Consider the following 21,519-nt stretch of genomic DNA (forward strand, 5'->3'; position numbering starts at 1 on the left):
TCATTTATTAAAGGAGTAGTCCGCCTTTTTTAGGAAATACATTTATTTGCGTTCTTGCTGAGAGTTAGACGATGAGATCAACGCCTCTGTCGTATAAATATGAAGCTCCAGCCTTCAGGCGGTTAGCTTAGTTTAGCACAAAGACGTGTGCAGTCACTTTCACTTCAGGAAGTCACTGCGCCCTGCCTCTGTGGTCTGGCACAAAGCCCCTCATAAAAGCACTATGTGTTGATTTTACACTTTGTATGATTTAACAAACAAGATACAGACCTAACAGTGAGCTTTCGAGGTGTCGACAGGCAGATTTTATTACAGGATGTGGAAAGATGAGATGTGGTTCGCACAGGTATATTAAAGGCTTTTAATAAGATGCAGCAACTAACATTTTAATATAAAGCATGCAGATGTTAATACCTTAGAACAGAGCCAGACTGAGCTGTTTCCCCCTTTCCAGTCTTTGTGCTCAGCTAAGCTAACCAGCTGCCGGAGATATCTTTACCTTTTGCATACAGACATGAGTGTGATCTCAGTCTCCTCATCTCATTGTTGGCAATAAAGAAAATGAGCATATAACCCAAAATGTTCCCTCAGATTTTGCTCCACTCAGCCCAAGCTGTACCCTCGAACAGGCGAGAGAGATTGCAGGTTTTATTAATTACACCTTGAATGTGTGAAAAAGTCCAACATTTCCACCATTCCAGTGCAGAACAAGCAGGTTACACAATACATTTTCTTATAATGACTCAACATCTTGTTGCACACTTAATATTACCCCCATTGATTTAGTGTTGTCACTGAACCTTCATCAGCTCAGTGTTGTGTGTCAGGGATTTTATAAAATAGGTCACATGGCTCCCTGTAGACACGGTCTCTAACTGTGGCCTTATGACAACCTCCATTTGCTTTTTTGTTGATCTAATAATTGCTAATTGCCTGGGGCCCATTAATCTCTTCTTTGGGCGTGGGCACCACAGATGGTCCATAATGGTGTCAGTGCATTACGGCCTGTGGTGTAGTGTACTAACATATGTGAATGTGTTTACAATACGCTTACACACAGGCAATAGGAGATGACATTGCTATGTCAGCACACTGTATGTCAAAGTGTGGTGGGACCACGCCAACTGATGTGTCAGTGCTTGACCGCCTAGAGGTCAGACAGCCACTCATGGAAACTGAGGGAAATCCAGTTGAATCAGCACCAGTGTTTGGGAGCAAAGAGGGCAGCAACGCAGAATCATAAACGGAGGATGTCGCAAGGGAGGCCCTTAAAATAGCTGAGTGAGACGGAGAGGTGGAGGGTGAAGGAAGAGGGAGAAACTGAGCGGGACATTTGTAGAGGGCCCAGAGAGACTGAGTCAGGCAAAACAAACAGAGGGAGGCAGCACACAGACGGTCAGTCTCACAGAGTCAGAGGAGCGTTTATACAATACAGCCATATAAAAGCAGAGAAGAGGAAGCAACAGAAAAGTTTAAAAGCATAAAGAAAGGGAAGAAAATGACTGCAAAAATAAAATCTCAAAATCAACTGAGGAAGACAACTAAAAAGATATGCACCATTATCAAGATAACAATGCATGAATTTCATTTCTGAGCAAGAAAACTGATAAATCACTCAAGCTGACAAAAGTCAAAATCTGGTAGAAAGAAAGCAGCTGCCTGAAGCTCTGATCAGATGTGATGCTTTTATCACAGCTCAGATGCAGAGTTCTGCTCTGAGCGTTGCTACTAACAGAGAGAGTAATGGCTCAAAGGATGCAAAGAGCTTTACATCACTGTCGTTGCTATGCAACCATCCTATTATTACAAGCAAGCTAACCTGAAGTAACGTAGGTGATAATGTTTCTGAAAATCAAAATGGACAAGAAGAGAAGTTGAGATGCATTCAGGGCCTCACCCAGAAATGTTGCACAAAGTCAGAGAGGTTCAAGATCTTTGTTAAAACAATAGTCTTATCAATTGGGTTTTATATTATCTGATGTTACAGTCTATTTAGGACATAATTCCCCCTTCATGTTACAATCCTTCAACTGTGTCTGGATAAACACAGTTTTACTAAAAATTCCATCAGATACCAACTTGTTCTGTTTTCCTCAGACTGCTGAAACCTCATGTTAGCTTCCACTGAACTCTGGAAAGCATCTTTACACAGAATGAGGATTTTGTTCCTCATCAAGGAAATTGCTTGAGGAACAGATGAGTCCAGGGCCAGCAGAAAAGAGACCAACAACTCTTTCAATTGTACATATGGTCATTTGAAAAAAACGTGAACCTATCCTTGAAGATGTTTAATTGGATTTGATCCAATCTTGACTTAATTCAAAAATAACTGTGACTTGGACCCTGATTCAGATCTGAACATGAACATTTTGGAATCAAAGCCGAACATTAAAAGTCTGTCTGCTCACCCATCTCGGGATGGTGCCTTCCCTCAACAGGAACGCTGACTGTCCGCCGCAGTAGCTTGTTCCTGTGAGACTCTGAGCGCCTCTCGCGCATCAGCAAAGGGTGTACCTGCACAGAGAGAGCACAAGGTCAGTACACAAACACACACTGCTGAAACACTGCATCCTGAAGTTGTGTGCACTCTTTGTCCTTCTCTTTGTCGCACTCGAGGAACCACTGTGCTCACACTGGGCTTGATAAATAACTCTAGAAAACAGATGTGGCTAAACTGATCTTAGCATGTTATGGCAAGAAAACTGCTTTTATTTTTTATTATTATTATTATTTTCAGAATAGACTGAAATCATTTAAAAAATAAAACATAGACAAACAAATCCAAAATCATGAATGAACCGATCAGCTCGCAGCTACCACCACAAACCAGGAAGTAGAAAACTCATCACAATTAATTCAAGTAATATAATGAAGGTTCAGATGGGGTCAGATGTGACCTACAGGCAGTTACCACTTACATCATATTCTTTAGAGACTTTAAAGAACATCATTCTACAAAAGTGAAAGTAAGAATGGTTTATCTGTTAAAAGACAAAGCTAGAATTCAAAAAAACCTATGATCCTCCACAGCAGTTCATTGTATCTGATGTAGACGAACTGAAAACTGCAAGAAAAAAAGAAAAGATATATATATATATATATATATATATATATATTATATATATATATATATATATAGAAAAAGTAAACCACATTTCACAGCTCTACCACACAGTCCCTGAATTCATAAAAGTGAGACTTGAGGGAAAATAAATGGGAGAATGTGCCACACTAATCAGAAACACTGGTCCTTTTGAAACATCACAGTTACACTCAGACAATACAGCGTACACTGTGAAGTACAGACCTATAAATCTTGACTCAACACCAAAGTCGGCACTTTGCTGGCACTGGGCCCCAGTGAGCCAAGAAATACACAAAGAAATAAAAAAGTCACTGCAGAAATACATTTGAATTTTCGATTCAAAATAACTTACTGTGATGCACAGATCGTCAATTTCCACAGATTCCTACATATTTACAGCTCCGCCAAGATTTGTGTATAAAACAATGGATCAAATGTGATAAACCCACTGAGAATTATCACCCCACTGCAGTTCTGCTCGGCTCTATTGGAGATTGTTTGGCTCTTTTTGCTCCTTATTGGTTGTATGGCCTGCAAGCTTCGCTCTTATCAACCCAGTTTTCAGCTCAGATAAACCCACTGGCAGCACAGACGGTCCCTAGTTAAAGATCCAGACGTTTGTCAAAGGCGTCTGTGGACACAAAACCACAGCTAAAAGTGAAGTGAATATTGGAAATGATGGACAGAATATGACTTAAAATGCATGCAGATGTTGCTCTGTGTCGGCTGGGTGTGTAAATAGTTATATGTTAACATGTGTACAACCTATATTAATACACTCTCCGGCCACCATCATCAACTTATACAATTCAGAACCATAGCTCTGCCATATTTTACCTTGTCAAAGTTTACATTTGTAAACGAAGTTTGCAAAACATTCAATAAGAGTAGTCATGTTCAACACCACTGCAGACTACAATTTCAACAGTAAACATATTGTTTAATCATTTCTTAGACAGTGTCAATCAAAAGTCAACATTATTATATTTGTAGAGGCAGGATTTATGGGCGAGCCACTTTATTAGATTGCATTTTATTTTACAGGTGTACCTAATGAAGTGGTCATTGTTTATGTAACAGTGTTTTTGAGCTGGTTGTAGTGTCCCTCTGCACCAAAATGGCCCAGAAAATTAATTACTGCAGCTTTAAAAAAAAAACAAAAAAAAACAAAAAGAAAGGTTAAATAATGAATTTAAAGTGATCATGTCAAACAGACCTACAGTAGTTATAGTTGTTTGAGAGTGAACTGCAGGCGCTGTCCTCTATGTATCCTTACTGACACAAAGTCAAGAAGCCAAGGGGAACGATCGCAGCCTTGTTTGTTGTTCTGTTACAATACTGTTGTACCTTTTCAGAGTGTCCTATTGAGACTAGCGTCTGACAGGAATGCAACGTTGGGACATAAAAGATGTGGTGTGAACACAGAGAGCCAGTGTCAGAAGGTGGTACTGACTGCAGAGAGCACTACAGGATAGTGCAGCCTGGGGGGGTTTGGGGCAAAGCCAACGACAGTGAAGGACACTGGCAGGTCACACTGAGCCATATGTCCCATAAGACAGCCGAGTGCCACTCACTCTGAAGGAACTGATGAAAGAATGTCAGCGCGCACGTGTGTGTGTGTGTGTGTGTGTGTGTGTGTGTGTGTGTGGTTTTTTTTGTGTGGTTGTTGCCTGGATCTGTGAGTCCGTACAAAAACTACTGTGTGGTATGTGCATGTGTGTGTCCATCTAAGTGAGGGCACATAAAAATTTAATGCAGACACTGCTTCACTTCAAGCTACTAATATTCTCCAGTACGACACCACAGCTGTATCACATCAGGCACATGAAGACACACACACACACACACACACACACACACACACATGGAGATGCATAGAGATGTGCATCTCTACTGCAATAATCTAGTTAGACCAGCCAAGCAGAAGATGCTTCACATCACAGCATGAGATCCTGTGTATATGAGTATCTTTATCCAACTTAATCAGGGACGAGCATCATAAATCAACAGCCTATGTGATTACTGCTCTACTTTGCTGCTTGTGCAACCAAAGTGCACAAAGCTACCTCGTAATGCAGTGCTTTCTTGGGACCAACATATTGCTTGTTGAGGAGAAATTACTGTACAATCTCCTTTGATAAAAATATATATTAAGCAGCATCCATTTTTTATGAGTCCGGTGTGAGAATACGCAGAGCACACACAGTATGTTCATTAACCGAGTTCCCCTTTTGCTGGGGCAGCTACTCAGTGAGAAGCTTTTCTGTCTTGCTGGCAGTCGATCACTCTGTCAGTGTTGGTCCAACATTTTGGTTGCAGGTGAAATATCATGATAATTACTGGATAGCTTGCCATGAAATTTATCTTCAAACGTTCAACTTTGCCGATCCTCTAACCTTTCATCCAACAGCTCAGAATTTCCACCGGGTTCATGAAAGGACTCATAAATCTATGTGTTTGCAAGATATCATAGCATGCTGTGACAATTCTCACCATCCAATTACCTTCTTCACAGCTGACATGTTGATGTGTCAGAACAGGAAAAGCACAAGTGTATTTAAGAACATTAATAATGGCTGCATTGCTGTTATTCTGCACGCTGGCTCCCTGGAAATGAGCTGCTGTTAATGCAACAGAGGGCTGCGACTACATGCGGAAAGTTACTGTACAGATTTCATCCAAGGTGGCACGGCAATATGGAAATACTGTGCTACTGCTTAATACTTTGAACTGCACAATAAAAACTGTTGAACAAAACAGTGATACAGAAAATCTATTGAGAAATGGTCCACAGGAATCTCTGTTCTGGCTAATCCAGCAAATATAAGACCTGACAAATACAGGTTTACTGTTAAATAATAAAAACATTCATTTGCAACATTGCTTACAATGTCTTAATAAAGCCTGTGATATAAAAGTGATAGCTACCATGGTATAATCATTATTAGACCTAAATTCAGGTGTCTTTGTGCATCCTTCTTCAATTTAAATCCAAGTGTTGTCAGTGAATGCAGCTTTTTTTCTAACTCTCTTTTATTCTCCCTGCCAGATTAATGCAGGAAACGGCGGCGGAGAGTGGCCGAGCACTCTGTTCGACTAATTGAATATGCTTTAAGTGCCAATGAGTAACAGTAAACCTGATTTAACCTCCCATTCTTCCAGCTCTTCATTGATCAGCAGCACAAATAAAGTCACAGCTGCGTACTGTAGCTTTATTGCGACATTGTTGCTCTATGGTGTTTCTAAATATACATAATAAGCAAAGTCGTTTCATAATGTCTGACAGAGCGACGCACCAGCTCTGACTCCATTAAAGAGGCATCGGGAGGGGAGTACGGAGGAGTAGCAGGTAATATCACTGAATGGTTTTGCAGTTATTGAAAGGATAGTAGTGATGTTCTGCAGGGTTAAAGCGATGCTTCTCTCTGTCCAGATTTTCAGCTGTTGCCATGGAATCCAGAGGAGACAAATGGGCTGCGTTTACTTTTATCTACAGTATGAGTTGAGTGAGAAGGTTACAAAATACATGTTTGGTAAACTGAAGCATAGGTTTGTGTCTTTTCCACACGGATCACCAACAGATAAACTCTTATTTTTGTGTGTGGGAATCAGAATAAAAGGGTCCAAACGTGCATTTCACGACACGAAAGAGCGCACAAATCCTGCAGCTAAAATGATCTGAACATCCACGACTCTTAAAAAGTTAAATTCTTGAGTAGCCATCTTGATGCAAACACTACCCAATTACAAGGCTTTAAATATGGTAATTTTCCGCAATCACATCCACTTGAACAAGAACAAGCCCACTCATTCTCTCCCCTACTGCTGCCCTGCCCAGTGCAATTCATCACTGACAACTTGACTCATGGAAAAGACCAAGAATACCTTTCTTCTCCATCCTGACACATCAGTTTACAAATAAGCTTCCCACCACTGCTTCCAGTTGGGAGGGGGGGGGGGGGGGACACACACCTGGAGGCTATTTTTACTCTGCGTGTGGCAGTATTTGATTGGTCAGATGTCGCAGGGTCTGCAGCTGGAGACGTGACACAACAGCTCGGGGGTTGCCATGAGTGGGCACAGGAAGCTGGCAGCCCCACGCTCAGCATCACTCAGAGAGGCAGCATTAGGCCAGCTCGCTTCAGATGCTGCACTCACACCTCACACACAAACCTAAAGGAACTATTTGAGTTAGAGCACATTGTAAACTGCTGAGAAAAAAACACTGCTGTCAGAAAACCTGGTATGGAGCCACCTAGAAGTCAGAGTGTCCATTCAACCCCACGAGACAGACAGAGACACAAACTAACTTGAGACAGAAGTTTTACTTTCACTCCTGCCTGCCTTCTCACCTTTGCACACCAGGCCATTTTCCGCATGAAGTGGGTGAAAGGAAATGATCAAATAAAGGTTCTGGAAGGTGTTTTTGGAAGTGTGTTTCTGGAAGTGTGTTTCAGATGCTGTTCAACCACCGAACAGGCACTTCGTTTGGAGCATATTGATGCTCTAAAAATAACTCTAAATTTATTATGTACATATGAATGAGACTCTTCCTTCTTACCGGCAGCCGGGTACAAAATGTTCACTCAAAGTTCATTCGAAGAGCGGCTGCTGGAGGAAATGCCACAGGGTCATTTAAATCAAAATGGCTCCCTGTAAAAAGCATGTATCTGTTTAGCAAATCTCACATTAGATTGAGACATTTCTGGTGTGGCACTAAACACTACAAACGAAAAATGCAGAGTGACTAAATGTAATAAAGGGTCAACTCTACCCAGAACCCATGTTTTGACCCAGTGTTAGTTTCATTGGTGTATTAACCCAAAATAAAACATGTTATTGTTGTGAACTGAGAAATATTTGTTACCGATTGGTAATAATACAATAATAATAATATATCTGTTATTTGCAGTTTGGGGTGACACATACACAATGTTTTGTAAAACTAACAACACATTATAAACGTAAAACTTGAGCTTGTTACATTAAACAAAAAGACTATTAACTAAAAATATTTTAATCTGGGTATAGGGCAATAAGGCAATGGAAGTATAAAACAAATACACTTGATAAAACCACCTAGTGGAACTGGGTACTGAACCCAGTACTGCAGCCCAGTACTGCAGCCCAGTACTGAACCCAGTACTGCAGCCCAGTACTGCAGCCCAGTACTGTAGCCCAGTACTGAACCCAGTACTGCAGCCCAGTACTGAACCCAGTACTGAACCCAGTACTGCAGCCCAGTGTGCAGACGAAAGGCCACAGAGTTAAAACATCTTCTGGGGACTATGAATATCTAACAATTATTATCTGGGAACCATAAAGTATTTAGGGCAACATCTTCTGCTGGACCAAATGTTTGATGGATGAACACTTGGTCCAGAAAAGCTGTTCTTGTCTTTTATAAATTTTAAATTGAACTATTGTCAGAAGACGTTGCAGCTCGACCGATGGTGGTCAGCTGACATTGTGTGAGAAGTGTCCATCAACTTACACTCAATTTTTTGAATGCATCATTCGGGGTAGTTATAGTACACTACATCTTGTCATATTTGTCAATTTGAACGCACTTATGCTCTGACAAACAACAAGTGCCAGTATGGCGGTTAGGAAAATACACCCGGCGCGTGTCTCACGTTTGCCGCAGCTACAGCAGAGTTTTCATTTAAATTAATCAGTTCTTGCTGATTATCTGGAGTTTTTCAAGCTGTATTCTCGCACTTCTCCAACTGGACTAACTTCAGAAATGAATTACAGCACTTGATTTGAACTTGATAACTGCGGTACGACATTTCATTTAATGTTCGGAGCCATGTTTGGGCTCTGTTTACACGAGTCGTGCAGCAAATCATTTTATCCAATTGAAGATGTAAATTGTCTACGCCAGATCTAAGCATCCGTGACAACTGTTATAAAGGCATATAAAAAGCAGGACTGAAATCGATATGTTTAAAATGAGAATTTTAAAAATCAGATAATGAACACGCTCGTCGGATTTCAGTCGGGGCCCGACTACTGTGCCACGCCGCGCGAGACAGACACTAGTCCTGGCATGGAGAGCAAAGGCTGTATAGAGGGATGGTGGGGTTGGAGGGAGGCGGGGAGGAAGAGCTGGTGATAGGGGAAAGAAGGGAGAGAACGAGGGAACGGAGTGCCATTGATCTGAAGGAGGAGGAGGAGGAGGGTGTTTTTGTTCAGCTTGGCAGGTTGAGTTGAGCGATGCTGCAGGCTGGCTGGCCCATATGTCACTACTGCTTCCTCAAGCCCAGTGGTGAGGAGCAGGGGAATATGGCAGGACGCTGTGTGTGTGTGTGTGTGTGTGTGTGTGTGTGTGTGCGTGTGTGTGTGTGTGTGCGTGCGTGTGTAAAAAAGAGAAAGTACATACCTGTGTGAAAAAGAAAGAAAAGTGTGTGTATGTGTGTCTGAGAGAGAGACTGCATAGAAATAGACTGAGTAATATGCGAAAACAGTGCAATCCATTATTTCTTAACAGGGTCAACAGTAATCAAACACTGCTGGCTGTCTAACTCTGGTTCAAACACACAAAATCACACACCCACACACACACACACACACACACACACACACACATTGACATAATGCATTCCTTAACCCCTTACCCTCACCTTAAAACCAAGTCTTAACCCTCAATCAGTGCTTTCAAGTCGTGTCAGAACTTTCCCAAAATATCTTTGTAAGATCTATAACTCAAACTGGTCCTCACAAAGATAGTACACACACACACACAGTTCCAACAAACACATGAACCTGCATTAGGACACACATGCAGGCAATTACAAAAATTTGCCGATGCACCTGCACGAAGACAGAAATAAATTTCACCACAGCATGAACACACACACACACACACACACACACACACACACACACACACAGTCCTGTGCATCATGATAGGGCCAAAAGCACAATTTGTCCTTCAGACCATCAGTAATGTCCTTTCACGGACAGATGTTCCTCCTCCTCCTGAGCTACGGTGTTCATAAAACACACAGTGGTGCCACCAACAGAGCGACACACATACACACCAACAAACACACCGTGAACAGACTAATAGAGCTGACATTCTGACTACCTTTGGGCACCCAGAACCAATTCATGATGATTTCCTATTATTTGAATGTCTAAACATGAATCAAATTCGATTTTATTTTGCTTGTCCTTGTGTTTGACTCTGTCCGTTTATTCAGGAGAGGTTGAAACTGTTTCACACACCCATAAGAATTTCATATGACATCGTTTTTGCATCCAGGGAAAATAGCGTATTGTCTTTAATTGATGTGAAAACAGAGTTAAAGGTAACTTGATGCACAAATGATGTAAGTAAGCAGGAAACCCACACTACGCTGCAACTGTGCCCTTAGTGTGCATTATCTTTCTGTAAAAATTATGCAGGCAAAATGCATGCTGAGCAAGATGAAGTGTCACTTAGTTACAGTAAGAAAAATGTTGAATAGGACTGAGAGAGAAGTGACAGAAACAAACATGTAGCTGGCTGCATGCAAATGAAAGGTACTGGATTTTGGCTTTTATACTATTCTCCTAGTCTTGCATAGCCAGACCTGTGGCTGCTCTTATTATCATTCTGCTATTGGGGAAAAATTACTGTGGCTTGTTTGCATAATAACATCCGGGGGGGGGGCGACTTGTTTTAGTCATTAAAATGGCTAATTCCCCATAAAGAAAACATCCCAAAGAACAGCAAAGACGTATGTCGACTGTCTGATTGCACAATCCAAACCTTCGTCAAAACTCGCCCTTTCCAGGGAGCAGGCGTCTAACTCGGATGTTGTTGTTGTTTCCCGTAACGAAGGGGGTTTTGAATACGCTAACAGGCAGGGGAAGTGGAAATTGAGGAGAGCGCTCAATGGCATAAGCTGCCGTTAAAAACTATCAAATAAACCCGTACAATATAAATGACAGCTGCACTGGTTTATCACATGTGCTTGTAGATGCTAAGTGCATAAGAAAAGTTCAAACCACTAAAGTGTCCAAACCCCACAGAGAGAGAAAACCTGGCCAAGCACAATCCTTCTTCATAAAAGTGATAAATGGCAGAGGATTGCTTTTAAGGTCATCAAGATCTGGCAGTTGCTCCTGGTAAGTTGGCAGGAGACAAATTAGCCCTAGTTTTCCTCTTTCTCTAGGTGCCTCCGAGGTATTGAAGAAAAAAAAAAGCCTGTACACTATCCACAGGGATGGGCGAATTAATCAAAACGCTGAGATAAAAGCCATTTAAACTCTTGTATGTACAGGATGACCTTTTGAGAAATGTTTTATTTCTGAGTGAGGGACAATTTTTATTTAAATGGCGTGTAATAGTTACTCAAATACCACAGACTTTTTTTTTTTGTTAACATCGCCTCGGGGCTTTAGGTCAGCCATCTTACTGAAACAATCAACCTTTCTCTTCTCTTCTGCGAGTCACTGCCCACCTACATTCATTACATAATTAATCCGTCCGACTCCCACACGACAGCCACCTGAATGTGCTCTCCAGGGTCATAAGCAAACATGCTATCCCCCTCTGAGACACTATTCATGCACTGTGACAACACCAGCGACGGGCTAAAGCCACACAGGTGCCGCGGCTTGTTTGCAGACCAGCTCATGCAGTGAGGCGTTCACATTCAGTATCAGAGCTGAAAATATGAGCCACCAACATCATGCAAAGGAAGGCAGCACAAATTCACTCAACAATCATTTTATTTTAAATGACTGCACTACTACATCAGCTTCTGTGTGTGTTATAGTGTTGATATTTCCCAGCTCCTTCTAACACTCGCAGGCTAAACAAGGCTGGTGACCCCCGTCGGTTTTTCTTGCGTAATACTGGCACAGTTGGGGGAGCGCAGCCCGGGCACATGACTCGGGGGACAGGGCACTGGTGCGTGGCGGTGGTATATGAAACTCTGTCACCTCAGATTAATATGAGATGAGAGGTGGAGGCGGAGGAGGAGGGGGGAGGAGGAGGGGGGAGGAGGAGGATGTCAGGCAGCCGTCACTGCCGGCCCTCTCGCTCCCCCTAAAGGACAGAAGGAGGCAGAGCAGTCTGCAGAGGGAGTCAGCTGTGAGGAAAGCGGATCACAGATCAAGATCTCGCTGATTATTAAAAAAGGCAAAGAAATATTGGCCCAGGAAATTCATCACTTATTCTCATCATCGCTGCATCGACTTTCCCCGCACAGATTTCCCCAAGTGATCCAGTTAGTGATGAGATCTATAACCAGCTCGCTTCATCAGCAAATACCAAATTCCTAAACTACAGCAAATTACATCAATGGTGTTAATGATGCAGTTTTTACTTTGGCTGCAAATAATGATTAATTTCATTGTTGATTAATCAGCCAATTATGTTCTTGATTAATCGTTTGTATATTAGAATGTGTTTAAAATTTTCATGATAACATTATTCTTTATCATCGATTCATCGGACAATTATTATGACAATTAATAGATTAATCTTTGATCTATGAAATGTCAGAAAACAAAGACTTATAATTCTATTTATTACAATTTCATAAATCTAAAGATGACATCTTTAAATTCCTTATTCAGACCAACATTAGAAAAACTCGAAAAGCAGAAAATCCACAAGCTGGAAGCAGAGAGTGTTTGGCATTTTCCTTTTGTTTTAAAGGATTAAACAATAAGCAAAATAGTCACTCTGGTTAAACCTGAATAAAAATGACTGATGCACTTTACAGAATAATGTGCAGCTGCAAAAGATCGTGCAATTTACTGCATGATCCCTGCATACAAGTTTAAGTCCATAATGTTATGTTTCTGCTGTGACTGCATCACATAAGTGTTGATTTGACTCCATGGTAATTTCTCAGGCATCCATTTGTAGCACAAAAATCTTTTTTTCTTCTAATCCTAATAGATGATCACAGAGGCAGAGTAACACTAAGTGACACTTTCAGCTGCTTCAGGGTGAACTCTCCCTTGTTTTCTAACTAACACAGCTCTCCATTTTTCTTGCTTAGACTGCGTTGGAAAGGAATTTTCTACCAATCACACGCAGAAGCTCAAGGGAGACAATGTAGTCAAGTCACAGTCCCTTGTGTGAGAACTGAATGGCAACTCAAAAAAAAAGGCAAAAGAGGAAACTGTAATGTAATTTCCATCTTAGGTGTTTTTTTAAACTTTGCTACTCAGACGACACATCTTGTCAGTATATCGATTACAGTTGGCCGTTAAAATGAGCCGAGGGTGCTGACCTGTCAGCGAGGGTGTAATCCCACTCTGGCCCTATGAAAGGCACTGCACTCCATCACGAGGAGACAGTTCAGTGAACCGACACGCCGGGAGTCGAGAGCTACACAGGCGCACAATTAACACAAATTTCCATAGTGACACATTTTAGACGCAGCGGAGCAGTCTTGTTCCCCGAAGCGACACCTCAGCTCTCCGGGAGGATGGCTCTCCTTCATCTTTCTGATGGCCGTCATTCATAAAACAACAACAACAACACAACAAACAAAAAAACAGCAGCGGGTGAATGGAGCTGTGAGGAGCACAGAAACAGGTGGCCTGTAGGCGAGCCAAAGACTCCTGCCAGTCACCCCAGAGAGAGAGGGGGAGAGGGCGGGGGTGGGGGGGTAGAGTGGGTGAGGGGATGAGGTGAAAGGGTGAGGGCAGAAAAGAGGGAGGAACTGTGAAAGAGGGCAAGAAAGATGGAGAAGGGGAGGAGGGAGAGGAGAAGTGCGGGAGCAGTGAATATGGAGACGGAGGGAGGGAGAGAGGGAAGCGGAGGGTGAGAGACCGGGCATGGCAGGAGGGGAGAGAAAAGAGATGGAACAAAAGACGGATTAAATAAAGAGAGCAGAGAGATAGAAGGGGGAACAGTGGGAGAGAACAGGAGAAAGGGTAAGAGCGAGTGATCGATGGAGGGAATTAAAAGGAGGAATGAGCCTGAAGGAGGGAGAGATACATGAGAGCGCAGGGATTGGACGAGGTGATGCTCAGCTCAGATGCCGAGCATACAAGCAAACAGAAAATCAGAGAGTTGAAAGGTGTGTATTTAAGATGGGCTGATATCAAAATGTGCAGGAGGCAGCATCACCGCTGAGGAAAAAGGAGCGAGGTCCTTCACTGATCCTCCGTATCTCCGCTATGGAAATGTACAGTGTGATTGCTTTTTTTTTTGCCGAGCCACTGAAGAGCCATCTAAAACGAATGGAAATAAATTGAAGGGTGAGTGTGTGTGTGTGTGTGTGTGTGGGTGTGTGTGTGTGTGTGTACGAAACACAGAAGAAGAGAGAGACACCCGCTCTGCATGAGGTGAGTGACAGGCATGAATATTTAACGCCTCTCGCCGAGGTGACGACTATCAGCACGTCAGTCCTGCCTCCGATCCATTCACAGCTGCTGCCTTATTGGCACAATTAGACAGGGATGGGGCTCTGATTAATTGAACTGGGCTCTCCATACAATCCCTCCAGAGCAGCACAGGTCTCTTATCGGGATCACAGAGCGCTCTATTCCTCTGAGTGATGACAAGTTGAATACTATTGGCAGCCGTGAACACACACTACGGTTAAGTCGCCACCCGTATGCTTTGACTGGCCACATAAGGATTCATTACTTTATTGACGTGCCAGCTTGGCTGAACATAGAAATTTGCCTCAGTGCCGGGTTTAAATCATGTGCCATACACTAATACACACTGCTGATACACAGACTACATGAGTTATTACAAACAGTGAGGCAGATAACTGAAGATACAAAAACCAGGATAATACAATAAATACGTGCAGCACCTCATTTTACTTCTGCAAAGTGCTGATGTTGCAGAGTTTAGGTCTTTAAACCAAATTAAAAACCATATCAGCATAAATATGGTCTAATAACAGCCCTGCAAAGTTTGGGGAGGTGACCTATGGATTCCACCCGGCTCTGCTCCATTAAGGGTGGTGTGTTAAGTGGTGTTATAAATCAGCAGTCTTGGCTTAAACTGTGTTATTCTGTGTGTAGATGTAAGTCTTTAGTTGCAAGGCAGAGGTAGAAAAGTTGAGGAACACTACCCTCTCCTGGACCGAAGAGCAAGATGAGATTTTATTCACGACCAACAGCAGGTTTAGTGATGCACTGTCTGTGTTTGGTGCATCAATACAGAAACTTGGGAACAAGAAAAGTCAAGTTGATCGACACTAACATGCTGTTGTGCCTATTTCACGTAATCTGTAACCAACTGGGGAAAGAGAGAATAAAAATAACTGAGTGAGAGCTCTCTCTCCTTCCTCCAGCTTGTAGTTTCTGTTTTCATTTCCATCATCCTTTAATGTTCTATCCAATACTTATATTGAATTAAAATGTATATGATAAAACTAAAAATGAACCCTGAAGCACATTAAAGCCGCTGTCCGTAAAGTTTTTAATTGGTAACTAATTAACATGGTGGAGTATCATACAGCACAGATCAATACAGCCACCCAGGTAGGCTACGCTAACAATACTATAAGTGGGTCACAGCAGTTTTGGTTGACAGTGCCGATAAAGTGTGCTCAAAACTAAGCCAGGGAACTGGAATAGAAACGGCTCTCGGCTTTCACACCATTAAAGAGTGGAGCTGGTGTTATCCTACATTTTTCTAATTGTCAACAAATACCATGAAAAGACTGAAACCAACAAGCAAAGTCTGTTTCTCAGCAGTTTCCAACTTCCCTTCCCCATTTGTGGAAATCAGCACCAAGTTCATTTGTTCCTACTAAAGACATAAATCTTCAAAAGTAGCTCACATGCATAAGGTTTTATTTGTAAAACAGGGTCAGTCATTTCCTAAAACAGCTGAGCACAGTAGTTTTTAGCAAACATCACTCCAACAGGAGTGAATGGTGTTGGGGACTATTCTATCAATACTTTCTTGTTATTACACAGTAGGTGGTGTAGTGAGTATTTATGGCACCAAGAACATGTAGGACTGATTCAACTATAAACTACAGTGCCCAGGTAATGAAAGAACATGTCAGCTAGTACAACAATGTGGAATGGATGGATGGAGGTGTATGAGGCACAGGGGAATATAAGATTTATCAGGTACCGAATACACGTGTAAATAGTTATTAATAGGTTTAATTCTTATTTTTATTATTTGGTTTGTTTTTTTCCTTTCTGTTTCTTGTCAAACATGGATGACATGAGTCTAAAACTGGTGTCAGTGTGTCTGACATTGTGAATAAGATAAGATTTATTATTTATATGATATGATATATTAAATAGTTTATAATACACTATAATATGGTATAATATGAACTCATTTTAAGTATTTGTCAACAGTTCTCAGTTCAACACCTCATACACATTTTATATTATTACAACTGTGTTTTACTTTTACTAATTTGTCACTCATCACCCATTTATTCACCAGTCAGTTATAGTTATAACTATATTTATGTTAAAGTGTGTTATAACCCATGTTAATATACTATGTATAACAAATAAATATGGGAACGTAAAGTGTTTACAGATACACTAGAACTACAACTACAGGAGGCACCTGCTGTTTCTCCTCTGAAAAATAACTTGTCGTCTTGCATTTATCAAGCTAATAAAATGATGACTTTCTCTACCTAAATGAAAAACTAAGTCGACCTCTGTAGCTGGTTGTTGACGGGACTTAAGATAATGTATTAAAAAAACAAACTTATTGAAGTGGACCACAGAGGTTGAGAGAGTTCCAAAATAACCCAACATCCCAGTTTGAAGTTACCGGTCACACACTTATGATCCAGTTACAACAACGCAGAGAATTAACAAAAGTTTTCAACCACAGACAACTTCCCACAGAATTAACAACTGCCCTTGAAAATGAACCCCCAAAAGCGAGCCTGAGGCGACGGTGATCCAGGGAAGCTGGAGCGTCTGGGATCGACTCCAGATACGTTCTCTCTCTCTCTGACCTCCTTTCTAACAGATATTAGCTGAAAAGTAGGGTTCTCTAAGTAGCACAAAGACTCCGTGAAACTACCTCACGAAAGGCTTAGAACTCAACCTACTGTATGTTTTACTCTAAGAGACGGACGGAAGTGTTTTGTTTTGTTTATCTTTGCCTTCATTCGCAGCCATGTTCACACACTAGAGCAGGGATGCACCTCACATATTGATCAACTCTTTTGAAGTAGTTGGAGTTGTGATTAGATTCAGCATCCGGGTCCAGTGCAGAATCTGCTGATCAAATCAGGATCTTTTTAAAGCCTTTTTCCAGCCTATTCAGGTTTTTAACTTCCAAGAATTTAAGTTTAGAGCTACAATAAGCAGTCAATTAATCAATTAGTCAATCAAAATAAAGTGATCAATCTGATAACCGATTCACCGTTTCTGTCAATTTTCAGGCAAAAATGCAGAAAATATGATGTTTTCACATGCGAGAATCTGTTGCTTTTCTTTGTCTTGCATTATGGTAAATCAAATATTTGGGGGTTTGTTGATGAAACAAAATAAGACATCTAATGATTTTTAGACCAAACAATCAATCAATCAAAATAATCAGCAGATTAATCAATAATGAAAATTGTTAGGTGCAGAACCCTTTATGTTACAACTGATTCAATATTTATGAATATTTATTTCATACTAAAACTCAGGTTGTGCCTCATAGATTTTATATTTGCTATTTAGTTGAATAACTGACTGTTTTATCTTTTTTTTTTCAAATAAAAAAGACAGAAGAGATGAAATATTTATTAAAGCTGCACTAATAATTTATATAGCACTGAACAGATAAAGAGACAGATATTTTTTCTCAGGAGTTGGAAGAAAAGGATAGTGAATATTGAACTTTCAGGTAGCCAGAGACACGGCTCCAATGAATGCTAATGTTGCTGTGAGTCGTCAAGTGGCAAAAGAAAAGTCAACAAATGCCAAATTAAGTGATTTTCCAGACACAGAACATAGTGCATTATTACTAATTTAGAAGTGGAAACAAGTTGTAATTAGCTACAGGACTTAACCGTAGTTATAATAATAATATTAATAAAGACTTCATACTTCATATAGAACCTACAGCTCTAGTGTTTTAGCTGTGACATATTACACGGCGTTTACAAGACAAATTGCAAAGACAGTCAGCCCTCCTATAGTATGTAACGTGAATGTACTATCATACAGAATATTACAGGGCATATACATTGAATCATGGAGCCTTAAAAATATACTTTTGACACATTCATTGAATGTGTAACTTTTCCATTTGCAGGTAAACTCTGACACTAAATTTTCAGCACCAACCAGATATTCCCAAGTGGCCTGGGTTCTGTAACCAATCCACTTCACTGTGTCATCAAATATCTTAGATGTCAAAGTAAGTGAAATGTATTCCACTTTCTAAATTAGAGAGGGCTCAAGTCCTCTATCATCTCTCTATATTTGTTAATTTTATTTCATTTCTTACATTTTTTTTTTAAAGGTCCCATATTTTACACTTTTTCCGGTGTTTTATTTGAATTTGTGATATCCGTCAGAAGATATATTTGTGGTTTTAAGAACCAAAAACCATCTCAATGTAGTTTCACAAATCTAGCAGATTTCAGGTAAACACTCAGAGAAACCAATTCCTGTGGATTTGGATGGGCTGGGCTTGGCTGAGAGCAGTGACTGCTTAGTTGTGACATCACAAAGTTACAGAAGTCCTGACGGCTCATTTTAAGGCTCAGTTTCTGAATACAGGCTGTAGGTGTTTCTCTGTGGACTGAGGCTTTGATACTTTCACAGTGTTAATATAAAACCTAGACCTGCTTTATAATCAAAGAACACATGGAAATCTGCCTTTACACTATATGGGACCTTTAACTAGCAATCCCTCCTGCAAAACCAGTATCAGTATCATGTATTCCTGGTGTGTGAAGAACAATACCTCCTCCTGGTCCAACATGTAGAGCTGATTTCCGGAGCTCACACGGAGACGGGGGTTCCAATGGTCGTGGGGTGGAGGGTCGTGTGAGGGTCGGTCGTAGATGGGGCGGTCGTGCAAGGGGCGGTTGTAGGAAGGACGGTCGAAGGAGGGACGGTCGAAGGAAGGACGGTCGAAGGAGGGACGGTCGAAGGAGGGACGGTCGTAGGTGGGATGTTCGTGAGCGGGACGGTCGTAGGAGGGAGCGTGGAAGGAGTGGGCGTGGGTGCGATGATGGTGATGATGATAGGAGGGGGGGACGGCACACCTTGCATCTGGACAGGAGAGAAGGAGGAGAGACGGGTGAAGGGGGGAGGAGAGGAGAGGAGAGAGGGAGGAAAGAGGTCAGTTAGGATCATCAGTAGGAGGGTTGTGATGCTGTGAGACGTTTGTCCTCATAACATCAGTGTCAGGTGTCATTAAAATGTGTGAATCTTGAAAGAAGTCATCTGAAACTATGCACACCGATGAGCAGAGAATGTTCCAAAGAACACCTGATTCTGAAGAGTTATATGACAATAATAATAATGATATCATTTACAGAGCACTTACAGAGCGAATAAACACATTTCCCAGAATTCCAAACTATTCTGTCAAAGATTTCAACAATAATACAAACAGGTCTTGCATTCATCAGTACCATCACCATTACCTTCTGCTTGTGCCATTACTTTTCCTCACACACATACTGTATAGCCCGAGTGGAAGGAGCTTAATGCCAACAGAATAACATATCTGCGCAGCTGGTCATCTGAAAACTCAGCACAACCCATGAAAGAGGCAAAACACCAGCTGAAGCAATCAGACTCAAACATAGCTGAAAATTAGTCATGAGACGGAAACCTTTCGTCTTTATTCTGCCTTGACATTCTGTATGAAATCTACAATTACAGAATGGGGTTGGCATTGTTGTTCTGCCTTTATGCCAGCAGCAGAAGCAGTCACAGAGCTGGATCAACGTCTGTGTAAAAGGCAGAGCTGGTGTGATGGGACAGACGCCTGCATGCTCTCTAAACCCGCACACTGGGGCAGCAGCGTGCCAGCGTTGTTTGGTTCAGTGTAAACAAGCAAAGCCGGTAGAATGAGTGGTCTTCTTAATGGCAATATAGTGGGATCTCTTTCTAAATTCATTGGTCCTTCCCTTGACCTTGTTTTCTCAATCCCCTTCACTTAAACAAGACAAGAAAACAAAAGAACAGGCAGTTTTTAGGACTAAACTTTGGGTCCTGAGGCAAATGAAAATGCAAATAAAATCTTCACTCACAGATCTTCATTCATACGTAGGAGACACTTGACGGTGACTCTGCAAACACACTCTTTGGATTTGAAAGTCAGCTAAAAATCACAGCTAAAAATGATAATTGTCTAATTGAAGAAGTCCTAGATCCAGCTCATCACCAAAATCTAATCATGTGTCCCTTGGCCCAAGGCTGTCCTGTCCCCCAAATCTGTTCCTCGGTTACTGAGATATCCTGCTGACAGACGGACGAAGAAACGGAAAATAAAATCTCCTCGGTGGGGGTAAAATTATCTTTGACGTTATCCCTGATTCCGATGAGGATCATTTAAGAAGATGTGGTGGGAAAAAGAAATGAAAATGATATCTGAGGGCTCGGAGCTTCAGATAATTAAAGAAATTGATCACACAGTATTGGAGACATTAATATGGACTTTTTTTTCCCAGGTAGCTGTTTGACTTCGTCTTAAGTGAAAAATGTGCGGCTGAGGACCTTTGGTAGATGAGGCACTTATTGCACTGTTTTAACTTATGTTTTAAGGAAATACAGCATAGGCATAGACTAATATTGCATCAATTCTTCTATAGTATAACAATAATCTGTCCAGGCTTTTATCATTTTTTTCCCATAGAATAGAATTAATTTAAACTGTTTTTATCTATAGGTTACAAAGCTGTATGATACAGAATAAAAATGCATCACAAAGATTTTTTTCATCTTCACACTTCTGCCTCTTCTCTTTCTCTCACTCGATGCAGCTAATGGGCCTCTCTTGATGGATCGGATGTTTTAATATTGACCCTTTAAAGACTGCTTATTTATTATCTTTGTTTAAGCCGTAGACATTTTTATTTCTTTTCCATGAAGCAAGAGGCAAAAGCAGTATCTCTCACATCCCTCAGATTAGACCACTGAGCGTTTTATAGTTTTCAGCTACGGATACAAAAGCAAACGTCTCGAGGCAGTTCTCTCACTTTATCCCGCCTGATGCTGGAATTCAAAGACTCTCTCCTCTTTGAGAATCAGTCCAGCGAAACATGGCTGGGAACAAGCTAGCCACAATGTACAGCCTTCACACACTGCCAACAGGCTTAATCGATTGCACTTGTTTAAAACTGCTTTATAGTCAAAACAGACTGATGACAGTATCTCCCTATATGTTAAATCACCTCTCTACTAGCATCAAGATCGCATGTCCTGGTCCAGGAGATCCAACAGCTGATAACATAAAATAACAATGGCTGATCTTACCCTGATTTTTAAACTACATCCTGGCGTAAACAAGT

General features: G+C 41.3%; 1 protein-coding gene across 9 annotated transcripts in view; it reads right to left on the minus strand.

The window, feature by feature from the left end:
* syngap1b (synaptic Ras GTPase activating protein 1b) overlaps nucleotides 1-21,519 on the minus strand; it is a 138,071-nt gene that overhangs the window by 82,102 nt on the left and 34,450 nt on the right. For all 9 annotated transcript variants that reach the window (XM_056380916.1, XM_056380923.1, XM_056380918.1 and 6 more), the window contains 2 exons: nucleotides 18,960-19,270; nucleotides 2,409-2,514 (listed from right to left, as the gene is read on the minus strand). In XM_056380916.1, coding sequence (XP_056236891.1) covers nucleotides 2,409-2,514; nucleotides 18,960-19,270 — 417 coding nt within the window. The remainder of the gene's footprint in view (nucleotides 1-2,408; nucleotides 2,515-18,959; nucleotides 19,271-21,519) is intronic.

This window comes from Seriola aureovittata, chromosome 7, assembly GCF_021018895.1.
Source record: "Seriola aureovittata isolate HTS-2021-v1 ecotype China chromosome 7, ASM2101889v1, whole genome shotgun sequence".
Lineage (NCBI taxonomy): Eukaryota > Metazoa > Chordata > Actinopteri > Carangiformes > Carangidae > Seriola > Seriola aureovittata.